The sequence below is a fragment of the Myodes glareolus genome, chromosome 8, assembly GCF_982192425.1.
Source record: "Myodes glareolus chromosome 8, mMyoGla1.1, whole genome shotgun sequence".
Taxonomy (NCBI): Eukaryota; Metazoa; Chordata; class Mammalia; order Rodentia; family Cricetidae; genus Myodes; species Myodes glareolus.
The window spans coordinates 61,429,316-61,455,684 of NC_142033.1; the positions used below are offsets into that span (position 1 = coordinate 61,429,316).

Genomic DNA, 26,369 nt, shown 5'->3' on the forward strand with positions numbered 1-26,369 from the left:
CTGATTTTGTAAATTAGAAAATTCAAGTAGTTCTTCAGAAATATAACTCATTGCTCTGTGAGTTGTCATTTGTGTCTCATCTTTATAGGCCAGTTGGGACCTGAACGCAATGATAGGGTGGCGGGTGGGTCTAAATATTGTCGGCTTGACAATAGCCTCAAGGAAGCCATTATAGGTCCCTCAGGCAATGTAGTGTTAATCTCCACGATCTATTTTATTCTACCTTTATGTTCAAACACTAATCTTCAGAAAAATCTTCATGGGCATATCCAGAATAATGTTTGACCAACCATCTATGCATGTGGTGCAATCAAGCTGACACATAAAATGAATTATCACAGACTAGAAAGATAGTTTCATCAGTGCTTGTCACACAAGCATGAAAATCACGTGTTGGCAGGGGCTGTTCATTCATTCCCAGCTGCCCAGACCCGAAATAATAATAATAACACAGAAACTATATTATTTGCAATACTGTTTGGGCAATAGCTTAAACGTATTTTTAGCTAGCTTTTATATCCTAAACTAAACCATCTCCATTAATCTGTGTATTGCCACGTTGCTGTGGCTTACCAGGTAAAGTTCTGTCCGGCATCCAGCATTAATGAATAAAGTTGCTTTCAGTCAATAGCTTAACAGAATAAAGCCAGGCTGGAAGAGATATAGAGAGACAGTAGGCAGAGTCAGGGAAAAACCATGTAGCCCCACCAGAGAGAGACGCTGGACTATACTGGCCAAAGAGTATTGCAAATAATATAGTTTCTGTGTGATTCTTTCGAGTCGGGATGGTCAGGAAATGAACTAGCAGCCTCCCTCAACAATCGCAGTCCATATTCCCAGCATCCATATAAAAAGCGTGGGACAGTGATACCTGCCTAGAGCCCTATGCTGAGGAGGCAGAAACAAGAGGATCTCTGAGGCTGCCTGGGCAGGCAGAGCAGCTGAATAAGCAAACCCATTGTGAGACCATTCCCTCAACATTATGTGGAGAGGCTGGGAGAGACAACTCAGTTGTTAAGAACACTCCCTGATCTTGCAGAGGACCTGAATCTGGTACCCAGCATACATATGCAACTGTAACTCCAACCCCAGGAGATTCATTATACTCTTCTGGATTCCACTGGAGCCTGCACCCACATATGTCCATGTCCCCAACACACACACACACACACACACACACACACACACAATTAAAACTTACTTTAAAATGTAGAGAGCAACCAAGGAAAATATCTGATGCTGAGCCCTGACTTTCACCTGCACCTGCATATGTGTCTCTGTACAGCTGCACACACATGAACATGTACTCATAACACATCCATCAATACAGTCACCAGCGCTTGCCCAGGACCTGATACACAAGGATGACAACAAAAGTTTGAGGAATTGAACTGAGCATGCAAGCTGCTGTGGATGCAAATATTGATCTACTTGGAAATGAGCTTGTATCTGATAACATATCGCCCAGCATGCCACACATGTTGAATTGTTGGCTAGATATCAATAAACTCATCTCAACCTAGCTTGCCATGTGGTGCTAAAAGCAGGAGGCACTGTGTGGGTGTTTGTTTCTACATAAAAGGCTAAAGGTTTCTTGTCCAGTTAAAGAATCAAAAAAAAAAAAAAGGTTATGTTCTGGATCAGAGAATCAAGGAAAACCTATATCAGAAGGAAGGAAGGAGGAAAGAAAGAAAGAAATAAAGAGAAAGGGAGAGAGGAAGGAGGAAAGAAAGAAAGAAGGAAGGAAGGAAGGAAGGAAGAAAGAAAGAAAGAAAGAAAGAAAGAAAGAAAGAAAGAAAGAAAGGGAAACACCTCCAGGTGGTAGTGGCACATGCCTTCAATCCCAGTACTCGAAGAAGTACCAGGTGGATCTCTGGGAGTTTGAGGCCAGTCAGGTCTACAGAGTGAGTACTAGGACAGCCAGGAATGAAGGAGTAAACCCTGTCTCAAAAAACGAAAAAACAAAAACAAAACAAAACAAAACAAACAAGCAAAAAAGTAGCGTGTATGTCCCACGAACCTCAGATACTTGTCCTATAACTGGTAATCATGAAAACACAGAAGACAGACATGGCACTGCCCGTCCATCCATGGTACTCCCTTCTGCCACCTCACCTGGGCGTCCTGCCTGCAGGGTTTCCCACAGACAGGAGGTAAATTGTGGCGTCTTTCTGCTCAACTCATGCAGCAGAGAAATCCAGGTCCATTTAGCAATTTTTTTGTACCTCTAAGCATTGTGCCAGTTTCCTTCAGAAGTGTGTGTCATGTTTGCCAATGTGAAGCTGAAATACAGATAAAAATGCTGGTAATAAGTTAGTGGGGCAGCTTCTTTGCAAGGCCATTGGGCAGCATGAATCAAACACCTTGCATTTGCCTACCCATTGCCTGAAAATGATATTGTTTTTAGGATTTTGTGCTAGATGTACAAAACAATATAAGAATATTCACTCCAGGGTACTCTATTTGGGGAGAAAATGGAAACAATGGGAATATCTAGAGAAAGGGACAGTTCAGACAGTTAAGGTTTATTTGTGGCAGTAATTTCCACACCACTTAAAAACGATGTCTATGTTAAGGACAGTCCACTCAGATAACAAATTTGTCAAAAGCAAAAGGTGACCAGATGAAAGCCGTGGGTAAATGCCTTGTCCCCAGCACACAGTTGCGACAGTGCCATTTTCAGGAACAGGCAGCATCTTCCCTATCTCAGCCCCTTAGCTCTTCAAAGGCGGCGGCAGGCGCCAACCTGGCCAGTTCTGGGAAGTGTACCATTATGTACAGTTATTTTTCAAAATACATTGTTTGATCTTGGACTAAGATAGGACTGTTATGAGACACACACACACACACACACACACACACACACACACACACTTCAGGTATCAGTTCAAATAATAAAGTCAGTTCCCAACAGGCATCAACACGAGGACTCCTTCATTCTAAAGTTGTCCAGTTTCAAGCTTGTTCTTGGTGGGATTTGGGAAACTCAGCAGGGCGTTATTATTCCTGGGCACATCAAATGTCTTCAGGAGCCTGAAGTTAGAAGCAAATCCCAAAGTCTTTCTGCATAGCTCTCTAACACTGTGAGGGAGTCAAGAAGCATGTGACTGTGGCAGAAGAAGGGAATTGGAACCGCTAAAAATGAGGGCAGGCCATCTCTTGTGACTGGGCTGGACTTCCAGTGGAGAGACTGGGGCTCTAGCCCAGCCTCAGACCCAGCCTATGAGAATGAACCCACCCCGACACTGCTGGAGGGCCAGGACACAGAGGCTGGACAGCCCAGAGACCTAGGGTAGAACCAAACATGATTGAAGAAGAAATATGTCAAAAAATGATGCCTAACAATATTCTGCTTTACTCGTATATTGGTGACCATTCCAATCGTCATCAGAGAGTCTTTATCCAGTAACTGATGGAAACAGAGGCAGACAGCCGCAGCCAAGCATTGGGCCGATCTCGGGAAATCCTGCTGAAGAGAGGGAGGAAAATAATGTCCTTGTGGTATGATTGTGGATTCTTTGGGTATTTGACTAAGAGTGGTATTGCTGGGGGTCAAGGACATCACAAATGAATTCACAGAAACAAGTAGCCTGGACTAGTAAGAACCCACAGAGTCTGTACCAATAGCCAGAGTGCCTTCATGGTACCAACTCAGGCCCTCTACAAATGAGCGACATTTGTGTAGCCTGGTCTACTTTCAGGATTCCTAGCAGAGGGAGCAGGGGCTGTCCCTGATGCTTTGGCTTGCTCTTGGAAATCGACTCTCATACTGGGTTGCCTTGTCAAGCCTTAATACAAAGAGAGGAACCCAGTCCTACTGCAACTTGATAGTCCATGCTTTGTTGATATCCATGGGAGGCCTGCCCCTTTCTGAACAGAAACCAAGGAGGAGGGGATTGGGTGGACAGAGGGGAGGTATGGGGAGGGAATGGGAGGAGAGGAGAAAGGGGAAACTGAGGACAGGATATAAAATAAATTTAATAAATTTTATTAATAAAAATAGAAAGAAAGAAGAGCATACAGGTTTTTGTTGTTGTTGTTGCTTGATTTTTTTGTTTTTGTTTTTAAAGTGAGGCCAGGTAAAACAGCACAAGGGAAGCAAATCACACGATGTAATGCTCAAGTTTATGTGTTAGAATGAAACGGGTAACGGTCAGAGATGTGGCAATTTACTTACTAGCCATCTACTGTATTCTATCCAAGGGTATACATGGCTGTGTGCGTATGTGAAAGGGGGTAGCAGTTTGTGGGAAGAGGATCTGCAGCATTTAATTGCTTGCACATAGCCTACTGTCATAGATTTTATCTATGTGAGCACCTGGACCATGGATTGTGCATGCTAACCCTTCTTCCACACCTAACTCGACAGCGCTGTTGGGAGGCTCCCTAGATATAATTTCATTTAAAGTCTCAGACTTCACATTTGTGTGGCAACTAGGAGGCAGACAGTAAAGGGTTTCCTTCAAAAAAAATTTGCTAAATCAAGAATTCGCAATCCTAGCTGAACCCACATTACCGAAAGGACAGAAGCAGCCAATAGAAAGACCAATGATACAGCCACAGCATCAAAGATTCTAGAACATAGTTTGGAACCCTAGATCCTCCTGTACCTGAATTCCTGTGCTTATGACTTTTCCAATTATGTTAGCAAATCTCTTTACTTCTTTTTGTTTGGAACATTTAGGGCACTATCTCTTTTACATATAAGCAAGAGTCTTGAGAAGAACCTTGTCTTTATTCTCCTGCAACACACTTTCTTCCCTTATGAATAAGATGTGTTGTATATCTGTTAGCCATGTACTTGAACAGGCCTGTTCCCTAGCAGCTCACAATTGAATGTGGATACAGACACAGGATGTGGGTTGTCTTGATTGACAGCATGAAATAGAAAGGAGTCAGCCTGCCCTGGTTTATTTCTCATTCTACCCATAATTACCTATGCAACCTCAGCAAGTCCCCTAAACTGTCCGTGGTGATGTTTCCTAATCTTGGAAATAAAAACAGTCTCTCTTTTTTTTTAACATGGGATTTTTATAGGATTCTGTGAGTTAATATTTATAAAGTGCGTAAAAAAGCATCTGACACTTCACAACAACTACTTATCACTATGAACCAGAAACAATTATCTGACTTCTGTATTAAATGAACACTGCTCTTGGGGTCCTCCTTGTTACCTCATTTTTATGGAGCTGTGGATTATGTCTAGTTATCCTTTGCTTTACATCTAGTATCCACTTATGAGTGAGTACATACTGCATTTGTCTTTCTGGGTTTGGGTTACCTAACTCGGAATGATTTTTTCTAGGTCCATCCATTTGCCTGCAAATTTCATGATGCCATTGTTTTTTACAGCTGAGGAATATTCCATTGTGTAAATGTACTACATTTACTTTATCCATTCTTTCATTGAGGGGCATCTCGGTTGTTTCCAGGTTTTGTTTATTATGAATAGTGCTGTTATGAATGTAGTTGAGCAAGTGTCCTTGTGGCATGATTGAACATTTTTTGGGTATATGCCAAGAGTGGTATTGCTGCTAGAGGTAGACTGATTCCTAATTTTCTGAGAAACCACCATACTGATTTCCAAAGTGGCTGTACAAGTTTGCATTCCTACTAGCGGTGGAGGAGTGTTTCCCTTACTCCACATCTTCTCCAACACAGGCTGCCATTAGTGTTTTTGAGCTTATTCTTACAGATGTAAGATGGCATCTCAGAGTAGCTTTGATTTGCATTTCTCTGATGATAAGGATGTTGAACAACTCCTTAAATGTCTTTTGGTCATTTGAGATTTTTCGATTAAGAATTCTCTGTTTAGATCTGTACCCCATTTTTAAATAGTATTATTTGGTATTTTTGTGCATAGCTTCTTGAGTTCTTTATATATTTTAGAGATTAACCTTCTGTCAGATGTGGGATTGATGATGATCTTTTCCCATTCTGTAGGCTGCTGTTTTGGTCTAATTGACAGTGTCCTTTGCTTTACAGAAGCTATTCAGTTTCAGGAGATCCCAAATGAGCAGGCAGTGGACTAAATTAGGCTCTCTGCATGTGAATAACAGTTGGGTAGCCTGATCTGTTTGTAGTAATGGGACCAGGATCTCTTCTTGGTGCATGAGCTGGTTTTTTGGAGCCCATTCCCTAAGTACAGATACCTTGCTCAGCCTTTATGTAGTGGGGAAGGGCTTGGTCTTGCCTCAGCTGAATGTGCCAGGCTTTGTTGACTGTCCATGGGAGGCCTTATCCTTTCTGAGGAGTTGAGCGGGGGGGGGGGGGTGGGTTGGGAGAGGTAAGTGGGATGTTGAGCAATTCCTTAGATGTCTTTTGGCCATTTGAGATTCTTCATTTAAAAATTCTTTGTTTAGATCTGTACCCCATTTTTAAATTAGTTTCTTGACTTCTTTATATATTTTAGATATTAGCCCCTTGTCAAATGTGGAGCTGGTGAAATCTGACAGATGGGAGGAGGGGAAGAAAGAGGAACTGTAGTTGGTATATGAAATTAATATTTTTTAAAAAAGTAATGAACACTGCTATCTGTATTTTACAAAGAGATTGACTAAAGGTAACAGCAGGGATGTGACTTAACCTAATTAATACAGAAAGGAAGGGGCAATGATAGACCAAGAATGGAGCAGCTTTTGCACTGGCCATATGGTCAGAAGGAGATTATAACAGTCTTACCCACAGTGTTGGATCTTTTGGAATTCTAGATGATTCCCCATGGCAAACAGTGTTCTAGGAGAAGGGCTCCTGAACAGAGATCTTTTTGAAAAAAAATTAATTTAACTTTGCATGCATGTGTGTGTGTGTGTGTGTGTGTGTGTGTGTGTGTGTTTGATGTATGTGGACAGGTACATACACCAAAGTACATGTATGGAGGACAGACGACAACTTTGCAGAATCACTTCTATTCTTCCCTTTACATGGGTCCCTGGGCTTTAACTAACTCTTTAAACAATTATTTATATATTTATTTACTTACTAATTTTTGTGTATTGCTGTGCTTTTGCCACAGTGTTCATGCGGAGATTAGAGAACAATTTACAGAAAAGGATCCTCTCCTTCTACCATGCAGGGGGTGGGGAGCATGTGTCAAAGGGTTGAACCAAGATCCTCAGTCTTGGCAACAGGCACCCTCGTTCTCTGAGTTCCTTAGCCCAGACAAACCTTCAGGTCACCAAATTTGCGTCACTCCTTTTTTTGCTCAATATATAGCATCTCACCTGACTTGCAATAAGTACCCAACGAATTTATTCTTCGCAAATAAGTAAATAATTAAAAAAGAGATTTTACACACCCCTGCTATGGATTTTACACAACTCAGCCTGTGCCCTGGATTAGTGTTGTAATTTGTTAGGAAAATTCCTACATTTCATTCTGGTAAACTTTCAACCATTTAATGTACAAAAATACACCGAGCACCCACCCACACACGCCAAGCCTCATGTGGAACTTTAAGAGCACTCAGTGGGCCCATATGGGACCTGCAGGCCACCTGGCGGTGCACAAGAGCAAGGACAGATGTGAAGACAATGAACAACAGTGTAGACAGGGTGTGATGGAATATGAGCGGGCCATTAAGATAAGTTGGTCAGGCATGGCCTTTCCAAAGGGGAAATATCCTTAGTTAAGAACATCTTAAGACGGTAGAAAATCTAGCCATACCAGAAACCAAGAACAGATAGACAGTGTCAGAGCCGAAAGGAAAGAGTTTGTTAGATCCCAACATGAAGTGTCAAAAGTACAGTGGGAAGTGGATGGGATTGGGGCAGCACTGACATGGCCGGAAAAATAGAGGAGGGACGGATGTCATGGAGTTGGAGAATGGAGCAGAGACCCAGATAGCAAACTCTTTCAAGTTAGAAAGAAGAGGCACTTTACAGATGTTCAGTCTGTTGAAGCTTACCTCTGTCTTGAATGATCCAGGCTTGGATTTGACTACCAGTTCTTCAGAACTCAGGTATCTTTGCTGATTATGGGCTTTCTTAGTCATTATGAGTATTTGTTAAATTTTACTTCTAGTGAAGGAGACATTAGAGAGCAGTAGTGACCGCCATAGAAAATGATATCCAAACACTTCTTCAGCTTCAGGACTGAGAGAGCTCCAAGCTTTTTGACTGTGACCCAGCAGCACCCCCCTTATGTTCCAGGTCTACTGTGTATTTCCCAGGGCTGCATAGCAACCAGCGAAACTGTTGCAAAAATTACCTTTCAAATCTATAGAGCCAAAGAGCTTTTTAACAGGCATCATCCAAAAGCAATGAGGGAGCCCTTGAAGTCTCTATTTCGTGCGCTGAGAGAAGACTTTAGTTTCTTTTCTTGATGAAATACTTGTAAAAAGAGAAATAAAAAAAAGTAACACAATAAATAAGCAAAACCAGCCTCAAATTCCCAAGAATCAACTTAATGAAGATTGGTTTGTTTGGATTATAAAATAAAAAGACATATTCCTTCATGACAGAGAAATCATGGTGGCTAGAATATAAGTTGGCTGATAGCATTGCACCTACAGCCAGGAAGCAGAACACGATAAACACTGTGCTCAGGGCCTTGTCTCCTATGATTCAGTGCAGGAATCCAACCCATGGGTCCCATCCACTTTGGGGTGGGCCTTTCCTTTCCGCTAATCTTTTTGGAAGCAGCCTTGTAGACACATCCAGAAGGGTTTCCATAGTGACTGCGAATGTGTGGAGCTGAGTATTAAGATTCATTACCACAAAGAAGTTTCATGCATGCTGGGGATCCTATTGGTGGATGAAATCAACATCACACAACCAGCTCAGTTCTGGAGTCTGTCTGAATTTAATCTCCTCTCCATCGATACATTAAATTGCTTGAGAAAAACAGTTGCATTGTCGTTCTGGACTGTGATAGTTTAATGGTCAACTTGAGGGACTGCATATGTCTAGTTGGCCCTGGCATGTTTTGGGGGACAGGATTGGCTTACTTGTCCCGATTGTTATGGGAAATACCCACCCTAAATGTGAGTAGCACCTTCTGGTAGCTGGAAGAAGGAAAGCTGCCTATCCCAGCATCATCTTGATCTTCGCTCTTGCTAATATATTCATCGACACCATTGTTGCTGCTTCTGATTCCTTTGTTGATAGGAGAATCAGCTTCTTTGGGCTTCTGGCATAGACTGAAGACAAGTAGCTCTCTGAGAACACTCTAGGCCTTTAGCTATAGTTTGGGACTTCTGAGGCACATAGCCTTACAGAATGAACAGCTACCAGGTTCTCTACCTCCCTGGAGAGAGAGCCATTATTGGACTGCCCGGACCACACTGTGGAAGCCAATTTAACGAACCTCTCCCTTTAGCATGTAGTACTGCACTATTTCTGTTGGAGAACACTGGCATACATGGGTTAACCAGCACTTACGTCACAATGGGCTTACCATGGATACTATTCTAACCTTGGCTTCATTTCTTTTTTAATCATTAAAGTATGATTTTTATAATTTGCATGTTGGGAGTTTTATACCTGAGTACTCTCCGTACATTTCCACCTCTTTCCCTCCACTCCCACTCCCCTACCTCCCTCTCTAATTCACGATCACTTAGGATTAGATTCACCTCCTCACCATTTCCTCCTCTTCTCAGTTGCCTGTCATCTTTGATGTCAATCCTGTTGATTTGCACAGCGTCTCTTCTGTTGGCTGTGATACTTCTCAGCCTTTCTGCTTTGTCCCCTCTGAAAGATCCTCAAAGAGGACCACAAGTGGCACTTCCATTGTGAAACCCTCCTTGATTTATGTAGTTGGATGGATTTTTACTCATTCTCATTTATAAACTTGATGCCCTCGGTGTTTTCTGGTCCATCTCTATCCCTGATGACCAGTTCCCACTCCAGCCTGTTCTCGGAGCTCCTGTTCTAGCTCCATGGTGCCAATTTTCCTTTGTTTCTGTGATTAGCTCATTCTTGTAAACTCTTCTAATGAAATATTAATGATTACAACCATGTCGTGAATGCCAAATATAGTTGCAATCGACTTACATTCATTAGTTTATATCATCTTGGGCAGATGTTATATAGGATTATTACATAGGATTGTTACATAGGATTGGTGCCATTTTACAGACAAAAATATTGAAGCACAGAGCAGTTAAGTGCCGCAGTCACACAGTTAAATGTAGGTTCTGTGATACAAGGCTGACTGGTGAAACTCCCATGTTTGGCCTTGAAAACTATATTCCTGCCTGCTTTTCCACAGTAAAGACCCCGGACTTGAAGAATAAAAGCTCCATGATGCCCTAGGCTTGCTGCTGGCACCTTGTTTAGTTACTAGAAAGCAGAGATTGATTTTATAGGGCTTCCCCTTCCCTCCAATTTCCACTGCACCTTGCATGTACCAGTTAGCCAAAGTATATTGAGTAAGGGGCAAACTAACAGCAAAAGGCCCAGGCACTGGTACGGAAGGGCAAAGGCAAAGAGGGATCCCTGAAGAGGGGGTGAGAAAACTAGCTTTCTGAAGAGAGCAGTGCTGGGTAGATGGATCTGGCCAGGATGTCAATGAACACTGGAAAGAGACCAGTCAATGAGGAAGCTGGGACCCGGGATGGTAAAGACCCTGGGGGGATGGAAGGCAGGAAAGATCCAGCTGCCATGAAGCCAGAAAGGGGACCAACAGCAGCCAGAGATGCTAGCTTTCCAAGGAAAGATGAAGATGAGAACTGGACATGGTGAAATCCTTCACTTTTGAAGCTGCAGGGAACTAGTTCAGTGGAAGGCAAAGCAAATATCCTGTGCACTCAAAGTAAGCAATTCATTTTAGCTTAGGTTCTGAGCTGAAAGAATAGTGTGGCTGCTTAGTGTACCTAGAATATCTGGGGGAGGATGTTTAGAACTTAGTCAATGCTCGAAATGTAAAGTAATATGTGAATAAGCATGACTTAATGGTTGAGGGCCATGCAACAGTCACTTGGCCTTCTACTTGCTCCTGTTTGGTTGGTATAGAGACAGCACCCTTTTGAATTTTCCTATTTGCACTATAGGGTTGGTGGGCACTTGATCTCCTTCACTTGTGGGCCAGGCGAAGAAGACTCAAAGCTGATTCCTCAAGAGGCAGGCAAGGAAAGGATAGGACAAAGGCAAGAAGAAAGGTGATGTTTTCATGTCAGTACGTAGCAGGGGCGAGAGATTATGGACCATGAGGTGGTTGGGAATGGCTATACCAGGCTTCAAGAGAAGTATTTAGGATGGGAAAAGAGGGCGTGGAGAGCTGAGAGTGTACAGGATAAAGAATCAAATCTAGGCCAAGGGTCTCCTTATCCCTCTGCTTCTTTCCCCATTTCATTCGCCCATACCTCTTCAGTTCCCCCAGTGGCCAATGGCTACTCTCAGGATGAGGAAACACTGAAGACCAATCAGGCAAAGGGTATGTGAATCTTATCTCTAACATTTACCCACCACATGTTCTTGTGGAATTTCTGTAGTTTCCTGCAGCCTCAGTTTTCTCTTCTGTAAGATGGGGGTAGCAATCAAATAAGCTTTACATATTTATTGTGAAAATAACAGAGAACATTCTACTCATTACCTGAGTTCTGAGTCTTCAACACAGTATCGTGTTGGAGTAAATTCTAATAACTGGCAGGTATCACTTTTCATGTGGAAGTCTTCAGAGAAAAGAACATAGAAGGACCATACCAAAGGAAGATTTTTTTTAAAAAAATTTCTCATTGTTTGGTTTGTCAAGGCAGAGTTTCTCTGTGTAGCGTTCACTGTCCTGGAACTCCCTTTGTAGAGATCAGACTGGCATCAAACTAAAAGCTCCACCTGCCTCTGCCTCCCAAGTGCTAGGATTAAAGGTGTTTACATCCGTCTTATCTCTTATTTAAACTTCTTTCCATCACAGCATGCACTACAGCTTGAGATGATGCTCCCAATGTTGGCCAGTTCTTCTCTGAGGTATCTCCCTGACAGTCACTACGTAGGAGAGACTTTCTGTTCTGCCAGCTTCGTCTTGCCTGTGCTCTTTAACACCAAAGCTAGAGACATTATAACTGTGTTTTGAGCACTTAGGAGAAGGTTCTGATAGTATTGTGCTTACATATCCTTAGCAGTGATCCTATGAACTATGCTCTATCACTGTTCCCACATCAGAGGCAATAACGGAGATAGATTCTGGATCTATCCCTATCCATTGTGAAAGATAGCAGAATAACTAACAAAGAAATAGAAAGGGTTAATCTATGGGGCCTGTGAATTGAGTCAGTTGGTCAAAGCACTGGCCTCAGAAATCTTGAACTATGTGCTTTTGATCCCTAGAGTCCATGTAAATGTGGATGAGAGAGCTGGCTTCACAAAGTTGTCCTCTGACTTCCATATGCACCACCCCCCAACATACCATAATAGTAAACAGTTAATACAGAAGGAGATAATTTAACTGAGTAGAATGGTGAATGGGTATTTGTAGGGAAAGAAGGGATGAAAATATAAATGTTCACACATGAAAGAAAGATTATTTCCTTGCAAAGATAAAAGATCGCAAGTAAATAATAATGGACAAATGAATGAATGAGGGAGAATGAACGAATGAATGATGAGAAGTGAAGGTCTTATTCAGCCCCAAGTTCTTGCTTAGCATGAATATAAAGAACCTGGACATTTTTCTCTTGGCAATGAGATGCTAAAAGCAAGAGCATAGGATATGGTAGGTGTCTGTTCTCTATGGTAAACATTCTAATTGAAGGAAGACTGGATTGCAAGCAAGGAGAGGACTGTAAATCTGTGAGCTGGAGACCAGTTTGAAGGCTCTTGAAGGTATAAAACTGCAAATCCATAGAAGGGGAGCATGGCTGGGGAAGTTGCATGGGGAGTGTTAGGTATGAACTGAAAATATTTGCAGTGATACATGAGAATGCTTTGCACCAACAACCCAGAGCAAAGTGTACCTCACTTGGAGCACAGTTCTCCATCTGGATGGGGTTTGGTCGCTATTGGGCTGTATACAACTTCTTAGGAGTCCCTTTGAGCCTCATACTGAGATGAAGAGGCAAACACAAACCCAGGCAGGCTCTGAACTCTTTACTGGGGGAATTTATGCACTAGGAACTGTTGGCTTTTGCAATGGCCACCATACTGAAACATAAATCACACCGAATTTGTTTGAAATCTCTTCTTTAGGAGGTTGTATGTTTTGACAAACCTTGCAGCAAATTTGGCCCAGCTTTTGGATTTGTAATGAAACCTGAAACCCAGCATGCTGGCCTGCCTTGGGGTCTCCAGACACATGTTCTGAGCAGCCTTAGAGTAATGCCTGGCCTAATCCCATTCTGGCAAGCGAAGGGACTCTGCTGGGCTGTGCTGTGGAGTGGAAGCTGCAAGCATTACTTGTAGGTGGGAGACAAGACTGATCAAGACAGCAAGCTGGGGACATTTTTACCCTATTCCCTATTGACTGGTGACTCTAAAATACCCCAAGCCATGACTGGGGCAGAAAGTTAATTAATCTGCTTATTAAAAAGAAGAAATGTCTCATTTGCATGCATTTGCATTCAGATCTTGCATTTATCTTGCTTTTTGGTGGTCCGTGCTTCCTCTTCCCCCTTAACGCCACTGACTTAGCTAGGTATGGACTCTGTATTTTTATTTTCTGGGGCTGGGCTTTGTTTAAGTGCCATGTATCTGGTGAACCCCAGAGTCAGCACAATTGGGTGTTTTTCTAGATCCCCTAATTCTGTATAGCAATTCTCCCCTCCCACAGGCTATCTGAGGGTTCTTCCACAACTGGCCACTCTTGGGAAGCAAAAACCTCATCCCCATCAGAGTTGGATATGTTGCTTGGGGAACAATACATTCAACCAGCAATCTCTTACTCAACTGAATTTTCCATGGCCATTTTTCTGGGATGTTTTCTCCTTTGCTTTTCCTATCTTACTGGGCAGTCTTTGTTGTTATTGTTTTGTTGTTTGTTTGTGGAGCTTTTTTTCCTTGTAGAAACAAAAGCCCATTGCCTCTTGGATGGATTTTAGATGGTTCCAAATTCAGGTTGGGGTGATACTGTTTTTTTCCTAAGATTGAGCATGTAACCAGAATGTAGGACCTCTAAAATCACCTTTAAAGGGCTTGACTAAGGCTTTGGGAGAACAGCAAGGGGGCTGGGCATATGGGTAGTTTGTAAGGGGACTGGAGGGAAGTGCTGAGGCACAACTGGCTATCCAAAGTACAGCAGGTACAGCCAAAACTCTGCAGAGAGGTGAGAGGCCAGAGGAATCTTCCCAAGGGAGTGAATCACCAGCCCAATTCCGAGGGACCAGAGTGCCAGTGTTGCTGGGTTTGGGAGGCATCCTATTTCTGATACATTACAACAGTGTGGTTTGTCAGGGGCGAGAGGCGCAGGCAGGGGATGAGCCCACCTCTATGCTAACAAGCTTAGAAATCAGGCTGTGCTGGGTCTTGGCTGGAGGGGAAAAAAATTAAAACTCAGCCTTAGACCTCTTGTCAGACTATGAGGAGAATTATATTTTTGAACTAGTCTACAGTGTGGACAGGAAATGACCTCTTCACCAACTGCTTCTTTAAAAACAAGCAGTGGTGCCTCTAGCTATCCAGCCTCTCTCTCTCTCTCTCTCTCTCTCTCTCTCTCTCTCTCTCTCTCTCTCTCTCTCTCAACTCCCTCTCCCCCTTCTCCCTCCTCCTTTCCTCCTTCCTTTCCTCCCTTCCTCCCTCCCAACCTCCAACCTCCGCTCTCTCCCTCTCTGAGCTCCAGCGCTCCCTCCCCTCCCGCGCTCCCTCCCTCCCTCCCTCCTCGCTCCCTCTCCTCTCTCGCTATAGAGGGCTCCCACAGCACTTCCCAGCCAGTGTGTTCAGCTTGCCTGCCTGCCTGCCTCCGTGTGTGTGAGCGTGTGTGCGTGCGTCTACTTTGTACAGTGAAGAACACAGCCCATGTGCTCTGCATGGACGTTCCTGATACTCTGTTAAGCTTGATTTTCGACAAGCAGGCAAGATGTCCAGCACACCACATGACCCCTTCTATTCTTCTCCTTTCGGCCCATTTTATAGGAGGCATACACCATACATGGTACAGCCAGAGTACCGAATCTACGAGATGAACAAGAGACTGCAGTCTCGCACAGAGGTAAGTTCTCCAACCTTGGCGTTTGTTTGTGGATTCAAAATAAAAAGAAGAAGCAGCTGTGCATGGGCTTTTCCTGGGGTTCTTGGCTGAATTCTATGGGAAGTGTCCCACCAGCTACTACCACGTAGGTGGAAACAAGCGCAGCAGGATGAATCCACGAGTTTGAATGCTGGGTTTCCAGGGACAGTAACTCTTGGAGCTGGGGACAGTTTTTGCCGGAATCTTAGAATCTGGAAATAGAAAAGCCAGCACTTGGTTCACATGTGGGGTCTCTAGGAATGCAGATTGTCCAGAACTCTGATGTTTGTAGGTTTAGAGAGGGTCCTGTTTGTTGAAATATAAATTGCAAGAGATTTGTGAATGTTTGCATCTCTCTCTCTCTCTCTCTCTCTCTCTCTCTCTCTCTCTCTCTCTCTCTCTCTCTCTGTGTGTGTGTGTAATATATACGTATAGTTGCAAATTCCAGAGGAAGTCTGTTTTGACCTGCACTTACTTTTTCAAAGTGACTAAAATTGAGGTAAAAGGGACGAGAGAGGAGCCCTGCCTACTTCTCAGAACTCCCTGGAGGTGGGGTGGGACACACACACACCACACACACACACACACACACACACACACACACACACACGTTTGCCTGTTTCTGTGTTAAATTCAGAAACAGGTTGATTGAGGCAGTGGGGGTTCTCTGCTTTCTCCTCGCTCAGATGGTTGTGTCTCCCAAAGATTCTATCATGGGACAAAGCTGGTTCCTCATTCTAGCAGGCAAGAGTTTTAGGCATTTGTGATCTCCTCCTGAGAGAGGGAGACTGAGCCTCTCAGGCAGTGATCCTGTTCAGGACTTCTTCAGAACTTTCCAAATGCGAAACTCCAGGCTTCTTGCTCACAAGCTCTCAATTTAAATATTTAATTTTTCTCTGGGCCGGTTGAGAGGCAAAGCACACTGCCTAGTGATCATCTGCCTGAAGTTGGGACTCGACTTGGTGTTCAAGTGTTTTTTGTAGGTGTGTCAAAGTCTCTTGAGGAAGTGGAAGTCTCTGGGGATTGAGTTTTCTCTGCACAGGCCAAATACCCAGAGGTATCTTGCCACAGATGTGTTGGGGGAATAGCTTTGGTTGGTATTTAGAATGAAGGTTGACTTTTAATTCTGGGAAGGATTCGAGTAAGTTCGTATGGTAAAATAAAATAAAACAGAAACAAAAACAAAAAACACTTGCTTTGAGTTGTCTACGGAGCCATAGAGAATTTCTGATGTTTAATGTATTGAATAGGGTTAACAAGATGTGACCTGTTTTCTGATTGGCTAACTGCTGGACAAGAGCTTGTGTGTGTGTGTGTGTGTTTGGGTGTGTGTGTGTGTGTGTGTGTGTGTGCGCGTGTGTGTGTGTGTGTGTGTGTGTTTAAAGCCCGGCTGTCTTTATCACTGTTATTGTCTTTATATGCTAATACACCATGAATGTTAAATAAAATTGTTGGCACTGTGACTCTTTCTAGAAGCCAGAAACTCCTGTACAGTGTAGACTCTTATGCTTAAAGTGCTGAGTTCTTGGCAGTAAACAGGCTTTTGTGTGTGTGTGTGTGTGCATGTGTGTGTGTGCTTTCAGTGTGTTGCTTGTATGTGTGTGTTGCAGTTTATATCTTCAATTTCGATCTGTGTAGCATCATGTTGGAATCTCCAGTCCCTGTCTAAGCTATCTGTTGGCAGAGCCTGCTTTCAGAATTGGGAGGATTGGGAATGCCTTAATATTGTAATAAAACTTTGAATAAACAAGAACAACTCTTTTGCTAAGAACTACTATTTCTAAAAACAATTAAAGAGACCGTAGGCCATGGTATCTTAGTCCTTGAAAACAGGGTTTAAAGATACCCTGTGTCCAGCTTACTTAGAAAGTTGTTGAGGCCTTGTGGAGGGAGTCTTTCATCCTCCTGTGGGTGAAGTGTGGTAGCTAGTCTTGGTCTGGGTGCCTCTGAACCCTTCCACAGCCCCGGGGCAGCTAGCTTGAATTGGAAACCTCCCTTCCACCCTGGTCCCCATACAAATCCCTAAGATGGAATAGATTCCCCACTGCTTCATGTTTGAGATGTTTGGAAAGTGACCCATTAGTACTACGCTTTTCCAAAACGACACATTAATCTTTTTGAGAGCTAAACCCAGGAACTTCCAACTTTTGGATTACAGGCTATGACTTTGAAAGATTTTGCTCTTAGTGCAGCTGAAGAACTGGGAGAGGCAAGCTTGTTTTGACAAATCTTTGAGTTTTTAATTCGTCCTGACAACAAAGTATTGCAAATTATTTTTTTTTTAGTGTGTTCTGGACCTAACCTCTATACAAGTTACCGCCTATTAAGTCTTTTAAAAGTAATTTTCTACACAGTTACATTGACACTTTTGTCTCAGTTCAAGAAATTTGTTTTCATGGCATATACAAGGGATAGAAACCATAAATTGCCTCTAATATATATGCGTACCTAAGTATTCACACTAAACATTAAAATTTGATAATAATATGTAGGTAGAGAAAAAATAGCTTTGCATAGAAAAGCTACAGGTAGCTTTACCATTGCTGGTTAGTTATAATACAGCTGTCCTGCAACCTGAATAGGAACTGATCACAGTCACCACATCCTGCAAGACTGACCTGTCCACACACAAAATTGGTGAGCTATCACTTTTAGAATTCAGTCAATGCACAAAATCATTGGGGTCTCCTCCCTCCCTCCCTCCCTCCCTCCCTCCCTCTCTCTCTCTCTCTCTCTCTTCTCTCACTCTTACCTGCATGGTACAGTACTATTTTATTAGCTCCTGTTTCTTCTCTCTTTCTCTCTCAAGTTTGTATTCTCTTTGGAACAGCTACTTAGCTAAGAAGAAATTACAAGAAATAATTAGAAAGATGACTCTCTTTAAAAAAAAATTGGTGTCAAAAAATAAAAAAAGGAAATAAGCTAGTGATAAACTCATGCAGAAACACAACATTGCTCTCTCCCCTTGAGTGACTGACCCCAGAATATTCGTCTGTGTACATTTCTTCCAGTTAGATCAATGTCCTGCAGACACTGGGTGGTATTGGTTTGAAGAACATTGGGTTGGGAGTTGGTTCTATTTCTAGCTCATTCCTGTCCCTCACTTACTTAACTAGCGAGGGTGGAGTCTGGATTTTCTCACCAGCAAATCGCCTGCCATTTCCCTTGAATTTGAAAACTCCAAATGGTTTTGCCTTAGTATGAGAAAGTATCAAGAAGCCGAGTAAAGCCTGCAGACGTTGTGTTCTGTGGGTGGTATTTAGCTCAAACTTACAAATGGTAGTGAAAGAATCAGCTATTCCTGTAGAAAACTTGAAAGTCTGGGTCCTGCTAGGCTTGGTACAGCTGGCGCCGGGAGGGCAAGCCATTCCCGGACTAAGTAGGTCTTCAATTAACATTTGCTGACTAGCAAACCTGGAGATAAAAGGGGTAGGGGGTAGAGAGAACTTCAGAACCAACTCTGCATCTGTGAGGGGCCCGGGACCCCCTGAGGAGCTGTCTCACCCCACATCCCCCACGTTTGTTTCATTATCATGAGGTCATTTAACTCCCTAATCTTTGTAGTAAAGCAAGAGTTTAAGAGATTGGACCTAACCTCCTTAGGAAGGAATATGAGCCCATTACAAAGTAGACAGCAAACATTCACATCTATTTTAACTGTGGATGCCTGTACTAGGAAATAAAATCTCTTTGCCACATTAACACCTTAGGAGATTTGGATAAATCTGTGAAGTTCCTACCCTATCCCCACCACCAAGCTGCCTCACTTTAAAAGGAAATTAAGGGAAACTTGGAGTAAAGTATAGCTGTTTTCCATGGGCAGTGGGAAAGGGTTACATTTTCTATTTAGGACTCTACCATAAATTGACCCCCATGTCTTCCAAAATCCATTTATTTGAATGGTTACACAGTGCCAATTTCTTTTGGAAGAACATGACCACACAGTTATATAGTTTAATTTAACATGGTGCAGAGACTCCAATCAGATAGGACATAAAAAAAAAATCTTCTAAAGACTTCAGGATTAAAAAAAAAAGACTTTAGGATTTGTTTTGTGAAAAGTTACAACAAAAACAAAAACAACCATTTAAAAGAAATCTTGAAGTCTACACTGTGAAAGGAAAATATAGGTGTGGTGTCTTAGGGTCCTAAGTACTAGGAATTGGAGTGGGGAGTTGGTTAACATTGGATTACTGCAGAATTTAAGTCAGTTCATCACATGAGTTTACACAATTCTTTGCTACTGCAGATAAGTTTTCAATGTCTTGTTCCTTCAATGCCAATGGCCAAAAATGTTTCCATTACGAAGAAGATGCTTTGAACTCTATTTTTTTCATGTAGTCACTGCACTGATTTTAACAAAATTACATAAAAACAGCAGTAACCTGTAGTTTCCTTATTTTTTTTTTTAAATCAGCATCATACATCCTACTGCAAGTGTGAAAACTGTGACTACAATGGGAAGCAGTTCACGGGAGGATTTTATTATAATTATAGTGTTTAGTGTTACAGGATTGAATATGAACGCTTAATGTTTGAAGGCCTTGAAATTCAAATCTACCGCTTCTCACCCTTCCTCAGCTCAACTCTGAAACTCCCCAGGGAAGGTGAGAGGGAGGAAGGGTTTGCTTTGTCCCTTTATTTCAGCTACATTTGTATATACTTAGTCACAAGGTTCCAGGCTGTAGGACCATGCTTTTTCATGGAAAAGCTCAGTACCCGTGTTGATTTGGATGGAACCTGGTCACAGCAAGATTAGCTACTTTGGATAGGTAGAAAAGAAGAAAAATGTGATACTTGGATGATCTCTCCCTCTAGGAGTTTAGAAGGCAAACTTGCCATACCCTGAGCCACATTATAGGAAAGATTCCCAGGGTACACCTAGAAAAGGAGGACTGCCCACATTTTCTAGAGGGGGTTGCAGAGGGTTGGGGAAGGGGTGTCAGCGAGAGCAGCCATTTTGAAAGTGCTCAGTGAAACCATCAGGGCAGTTTTTAAAATGGGAACTTCCAAACTCCTCTTTTTTCAAACCACCTACATGGCCTCAGCAAACATACGCCAGGGCTCGCTACAGAGTTCCTTCTCCTGAGGCCCCCCTCCAGCCCCATTTTCTTGTGACAGGAACTGTTTTTAATTAAAAATTGCTGCAAACTAACTATTTGTAGGGAGCCAAGAAGAAGAACAAGAAAAAAAGGAATCTTTCAACTCCCAGTCAACACAGATTCTTATCAGGTGAAATCAACACGTATTTATGAAGTAGGATTTATACATGATGTAGATATTTGAGTCCTTACTTTTTTTTGCTTGTGTTTTCAGAAAGAAATTAACTTAAATTGTGTGGATAATGCTGTTGTAAGTCTCCTTCTATCGTAACCATCCTCATTAACTTATTTTTCAGAAGAAGAGCAAAGCACTCTTTTTTGGGAGTAAGCAAACAAAACATAAACCAAACAGCTACAAACATCCCCTTTTGGGGGCTATGGCATTCTGTTTTTTTGTTTTTATTTATTTTTTTTTTCATTTATTTGAACCTAGGCTTTTGAGTTTTTTTGCTGGTATTTTGTTTTTTTAAGACAGGGTTCTCTGTGTAGTCTTGGCTGTCCTGGAACTAACTCTGTTTGTAGCCCAGTTTGGCCTTAAACTCAGAGCTTTGCCTGCCTCTGCCTCTCCACGCTGGGGTCAAGGGCCTTCACCACCACACAGCATCATTTTTTCTTTTAGTGTAAATTCTGCCAGCAGCCATCAGAGCATAGGCTAACCTGAACACTTAACATTCAGTTATTCCTTCAAGAATTCCCCTATTTCAGGCAGTGACAGTATCAGGCCATGGAAACATAGAGAGGATTAATACCTTTTTTTTTTTTTAACCCATTCAAAGCTTGTAATTGGGCGATGGAATGAGACTTAGAACATATCAGCATAGTGAGGCACCAGGATGGATTTTAGGAAGGTATCATGGGTGACTACGGGCAGAAAAAGGGCACCCTGAAAGACAACTGGAAGGGTTACTACTATCATTTGTGGCGTGTTTCCTCTGTTCAGGGCAGTCCTTGCTGTGCTAACTGCTTTACTTCTGCAGAGAAGTAAACTGGAAAAGAGATGTTTAAATCATTTGTCTTAGGTGACCCCTCTGACCGTCACTTGGCTTCAGAGTTCTGTTCTCTCTGCCACAGCACCCCTAGAAATAAGATCTACCAGCGGGAGTCACCCGCATAAACGTTTGAATGTCAATGCCTTTGTTTTCTTGCCAGGATGTGTTGACTTTCAGAGGGGGCTTAGGGAGTGGCTACCACATAGGGCATATATGACTCTGATATGAATTGGTGTAGAACAAGATTCTAAGAAACCGTCCGAAAGGTCAGGAATGAAAAATATTCCTGGGTTATTAGGAAAGACACTGAATCAAGTGCCCTAAAGAAAAATATTTAATGAATTCATTTTATCAGAACGGTCTCTGAAACTATAGATTGTTATACATAGCTACTTGATAGTTTTATTTTTTTACTTAAAAATATATCTACTTTTCTCTCTAGTGGTTGACTGTTAATGCTGATATTTGGGTTGTCCTTTTTCGGTTTGTTCATTGTGCTTTTGGGGACAATGTCTTAAAGTATAGCTCCGGGTGGTCTGCTACTCATTATGCAAACTTGGGCTGACCTTGAATTTGGACCAGTTTTCCTCTTACAGCATCCTGAGTGCTGGGATTACAGGCATGGGCTGCCAGGCCCGACTCTGGGTTAATTCAAACAGTAGCAGAATGAGAAAAGGCAGAACTGTAGTTTTGATGGTTTCTCCGTTGGTAAGAGGAGTCAATGTATGTATTAGGAGATTAAGCTGGAATTCAAATTTGGCATAGCATGGGCGTCCTTTGCAGATATCAATAAGAATAGGAGAGGAATAGGAGGAACAGCTCCTGTGTTTGAGCTTCTTCTTATCCTAACCAATCCATTCCAAAACTGTAGCCAGTGTGTCTACCGCTAAAGTCTGTAGTTCTCTGTGGGAGAAGAGGTTTCCTTCCCAAGCTTGCAGCCCGCTCTGGCTACCTTAGAGACCACAGATGTCTGCCTCTGATGAGAGATAAGATGAATCTTTGATCCTCTGCTGTGCTGGGTATGCAAGCATATTGGTTCTCCCTTAAGAGATAAGGAAGAGAGAACAAGGCTGCTTACATCCCCACAGGAACATCCTAGAATCTCTAGGGGCGGGGCCTTCTGGCTTCTCACGGTCACGCAGGCAGGAAAGCTCTGCTCTGACTGTGCATCCCCTGGCTGCTCACCCTCTTAGGGGATCTGCAGGTAGAGCCTGCATTTGTATCAGCCCCACTCTAGTTCATCCTCCTCCTTTGAAGATTCAGCCTGCCAATTAAAAAGAGAAAGCATAGGACCAGAGTGGGCAGACTGTTCTGAAGAGGGGCTTTTCTTGTCCTGGTGATGTCATGGTTCCCATCTTCACTTTTCCAGAGCGGAAGCTCCTGGATTCCACTCCACCTTTCAATCCCTTCTCCATAAGATGCCCAGGGGTATATTTGATGTTTCCCCCTTGTACCCGGCCGAGGCTTCTAAGAGCCTCCTCAGGCTTTAAGACCGGCCTACCCATTCCCTTCCATGCAGAGGGACTGCTCTCTGATCTGTTAATTTGCCCAGTTGCTCAGTGTCTCCATCTCAGCTTTTGCCCTTTTCTGGGGACTGGGCCACCAGCAGCCTCCTACGGAAAAGCCTATCACTAATCGGAAACCTAATGTAGGTTAGAATTTACCAGTGTCCTGGCCTTCTTTACAGGAGACCAATTTCATTTCTCAAACAAACAGCAAGCAAACACACACACAGGAGGGTTAAGGTCCCAGAACATAACATAGGGTCTGTGATGATTTACTTAAACATCCCCTTTCCAGAGAGGTGTTTCTTAATCTCCCTCAAGGCACGGTCATTCTGATCACTCTCTCTCACACATGTCTTCTTCATGTGCTTCAGAGGAATCTTTGTAAGCTGATATTTGCTGCTGGTGGTAGCTACTGCTGCTTTTGCTTCTGCCTTCTCCGCCTCCTCCTCTTCTTTATCATCATTTTCATGGTTTTATTAATTCTTGGGGAATGTCACATAATGTATTTTGATCATATTCACCCCTTCTGCTCCTCTTAACTCCTCCTACACCTACCTCCCCATCCCCTCCCAACTCCTGTTCCCACACTTAAAACCAAAACAAAAAAACCCATCCAATTTGTGCTGACTTGATCCTCCTGGTATGAGGTTATCCAATGGATTAGTCCACCTACCAGGACCCTGGTGTCCTGCTTGTCACAAAGAGTGTAAGAAGCTGTCATGCTTAGTGAGTTGTCTTGCCCTTCCCCACTGCAGTGGATAACATGTTGACGAAGGAAATTATTATTAATATTTTTTGCTAGTGCTTAGGATGACACTGCATTTGCTCATAATCTTCCACAATCTCCAGCTGGAGAAGGCTCTGTGAGCCATCAACCAGGGAGATATCGCTGCCTGTAGAGCATGACCTGAGCAAAGGGATCCATCTCTGTGAGCCTGCGCAGTGTGAATGTGTTGTGAAACTTCTGACTTCTGATTGAAAATATTGTTAGTGATCCTGGATGGCTTCCTTGATGTAGCCATGACTTTCTCCCAGTCTCCCCCCCTCCTCACTTCTGATCTTCTCCTCTCTTCCTGTACCCCCTTCCACTCTTCTCCCCTCCTCCTTTTCTCCTCCCCCCCCTCTATTTCTCATCTCCCTCTCTCCACCTCTCTGGATCTCCAGGTCTACCTAAGGCCCACGGTGATTGTACTTACCAGGTCATTTTGTATTTGTAGAATTTTCTTCAAGGACCATCAAAGAACTTACCTGAAGTGATAAGTGGAAATATGCATAATTACATCAGTTTATGGTGCTGTGGTCTATAATAACACTGTATTTGCTAACTATATGGTGCTTGTCTAGGGGAGATACTTATACTTATCCCAAGCATATTGGCATTTAGCGTTTGTGTATGTGTGCAACTTATGGTGAGGACAGCATAATAGATGATGATGATGATGATGATTATTATTATTGTTATTATTTTGCCACCAGGCCTTTGCCCATTTCTTGGAAAAGAGAGACTTCAACATCAATACTGCTTACAATGAAACGTATTTGGCTCGAGCCTTGTGTCTGTCTCCTATTTTCTGTGAAATCGTGGGGAAGTTCCATCACTTTTCTGGGTTGTGGTTTCAGAGCCTGACTTTTACACTGGGAACCGCAGATGTTTGTAACATGCCTGACGTGGAATAGGTGCTAAAGGAAACTATGGTGTTGCCAGTGATGTCCCTGTTCTCTGCTCTTTCAGTAAGTTAAGTTCTGTGAGCAGTGCACAACTCAGCTTGCTGTCCTTACCTAACTTGACAAACAAAGCTTCCTGTGACATTTCCTGTTGTGTTTTTGGTGCCCTCTGTGTCTGTAATTTTTCTCTTAGGACTGGCGCTTTCTGCCTATTTAGTAATGATGACACAGGAACCACATATTGTCCTGTGGATTTAGTAATGATGACACAGGATTTGATGAAGTGCCCATAGCTGCTCCGAGCCCCAGGTCATGATTACCCCTTAGAATATCCATGGCTAAATATGACCAATAAATGTATAAATGTTGACCAATATATGAGATGGTGTGTACTCCATCCCATTGGGAAAAGACTGTGGTTGGAGTTCATGTCATCTTAGAACTTGGTGGAGGCTACTAAACATTGAAATGATCCTCTTCACCACTGCCTATGTGTGGTTGTCTAAGGAGCAATGCCCAGAGTGGGCTGGTGAGCACAGCTCTGCTAGCCTGGATGGACCAGTTCTTCTGACCAGGAACACCTCTCCATATGCAGCCTAAACTGACCACTCACAGGAACTAGGTCAGCACTAGGAATCCAGAAGCACCCCCTGTGTGTCTAGAATGATAATAATCTTTCCACTAAAACATTATCTTCACGCGTGGGTTAGTCCTTCCCACTGTAGACGTGCACAAAGTGATTTGGGGATACACCAAGCTGTTCTGCACAGTCTCGTTCTGGACAGAGGGATCAGGTTCGCTATATTCAGGACTCCTGTCCCTGCTTTCCTTTAGATCACAACATTGTGCTAACCTGTCCCCCAAACTGCACAGTGGAGTCTTCTCAATTGTTTATGGTGAAGTCTACATAACAGATATTTTCCAATGCTTCATTCACTAGACACTTGTGATTTTTATTAAGAGGATTGTGTTAATAACTCATCATTGTGTCTGCAGATACACATTGCATAGTTAGAATATATTAAATTACTTGTAGATTATACTTTCTGTCCCTCAATCTCTCGGTCTCTCTCTCTCTCTCTCTCTCTCTCTCTCTCTCTCTCTCTCTCTCTTGCTTACTCACTCTCTAGAGGTGACAGGGCTTGTTCAATTTTATTTCCCAATGTAGGTCATTTATTAGTCCTCATGAGGATTGTATTATGATACTGAAGAGTTGTATAGACAAGCAAAAGCTAAACCAATAAACCAGGCAGACCATTTGGCAGCACACACACAAAAGCATCCATTCTCATGCCTTCTCATTTTAACTACGATTAACTTGCAGTTGACAGAAATTTCTTACTTAGAACTGGAATGAAGCAAGTGTGCATATTACCTGCTTTTAGAAGCTCTGATTCTGCAAACTCTATGGCATTCAAGGTAGTGAATCTTTGGCTTTCTGAGAGATGTTAGAGGTTGTCTACCCCCAAGTTCCTGATTCCAAAGTGCAGAGTCCTGACCCAGGTAGAGTTTCCCTGACCGTGATGTCAACTCAGAACCCCTAGCAGGTTTTGCGAGACCTAACCCTAGAAACTAGAACTGTCCTGCACTGAGCCTGCTGTCAGCCTCAGCGTGTGTCCTGGGAGCTCACAAACACCTGTTCTCACTGAGCTTCTTTCTCTCCCTTTGAGCTTCCCAAACACCTGAGAATATGAAGCTGTTGATGCTAAAACATGGACAAATAAATTGTTATGCTTTAATCTAAGATTATTTTCTTTGCCAATTTGTTTTAAATGTCACTGCGTGCACTTTCAAATAGGTGCTTTCAGATTTTAAAGGCGTCTGTACATACTCACTGGAAAGTCCTTGTAAGATACAGCTATGATAAGATAGCAAATAAATATCCTTTTTAATTTTACCGTGTAAAGATTGCTATGAACATTTTGACTGTTGGATTTAAAGCATCCATATGTATTTATACATATACAGACAATTTGATTTGCTTGGGAACACATTTGAGTATTCTTTTC

General features: G+C 42.7%; 1 protein-coding gene across 12 annotated transcripts in view; it reads left to right on the forward strand.

Moving 5' to 3' along the window:
- Positions 1-14,706: 14,706 nt before the first annotated feature.
- Positions 14,707-26,369, forward strand: part of Ldb2 (LIM domain binding 2) — a 345,392-nt gene continuing 333,729 nt past the window's right edge. For 3 of the 12 annotated variants that reach the window (XM_087909047.1, XM_085691918.2, XM_085691919.2), the window contains exon 1: positions 14,727-15,078. In XM_087909047.1, coding sequence (XP_087765173.1) covers positions 14,947-15,078 — 132 coding nt within the window. In that variant the 5' untranslated portion in view covers positions 14,727-14,946. Of the gene's footprint in view, positions 15,079-26,369 lie in introns of all 12 variants that reach the window. The other 9 variants (XM_048414967.3, XM_048414970.3, XM_048414971.3 and 6 more) reach the window with 7 other exon arrangements.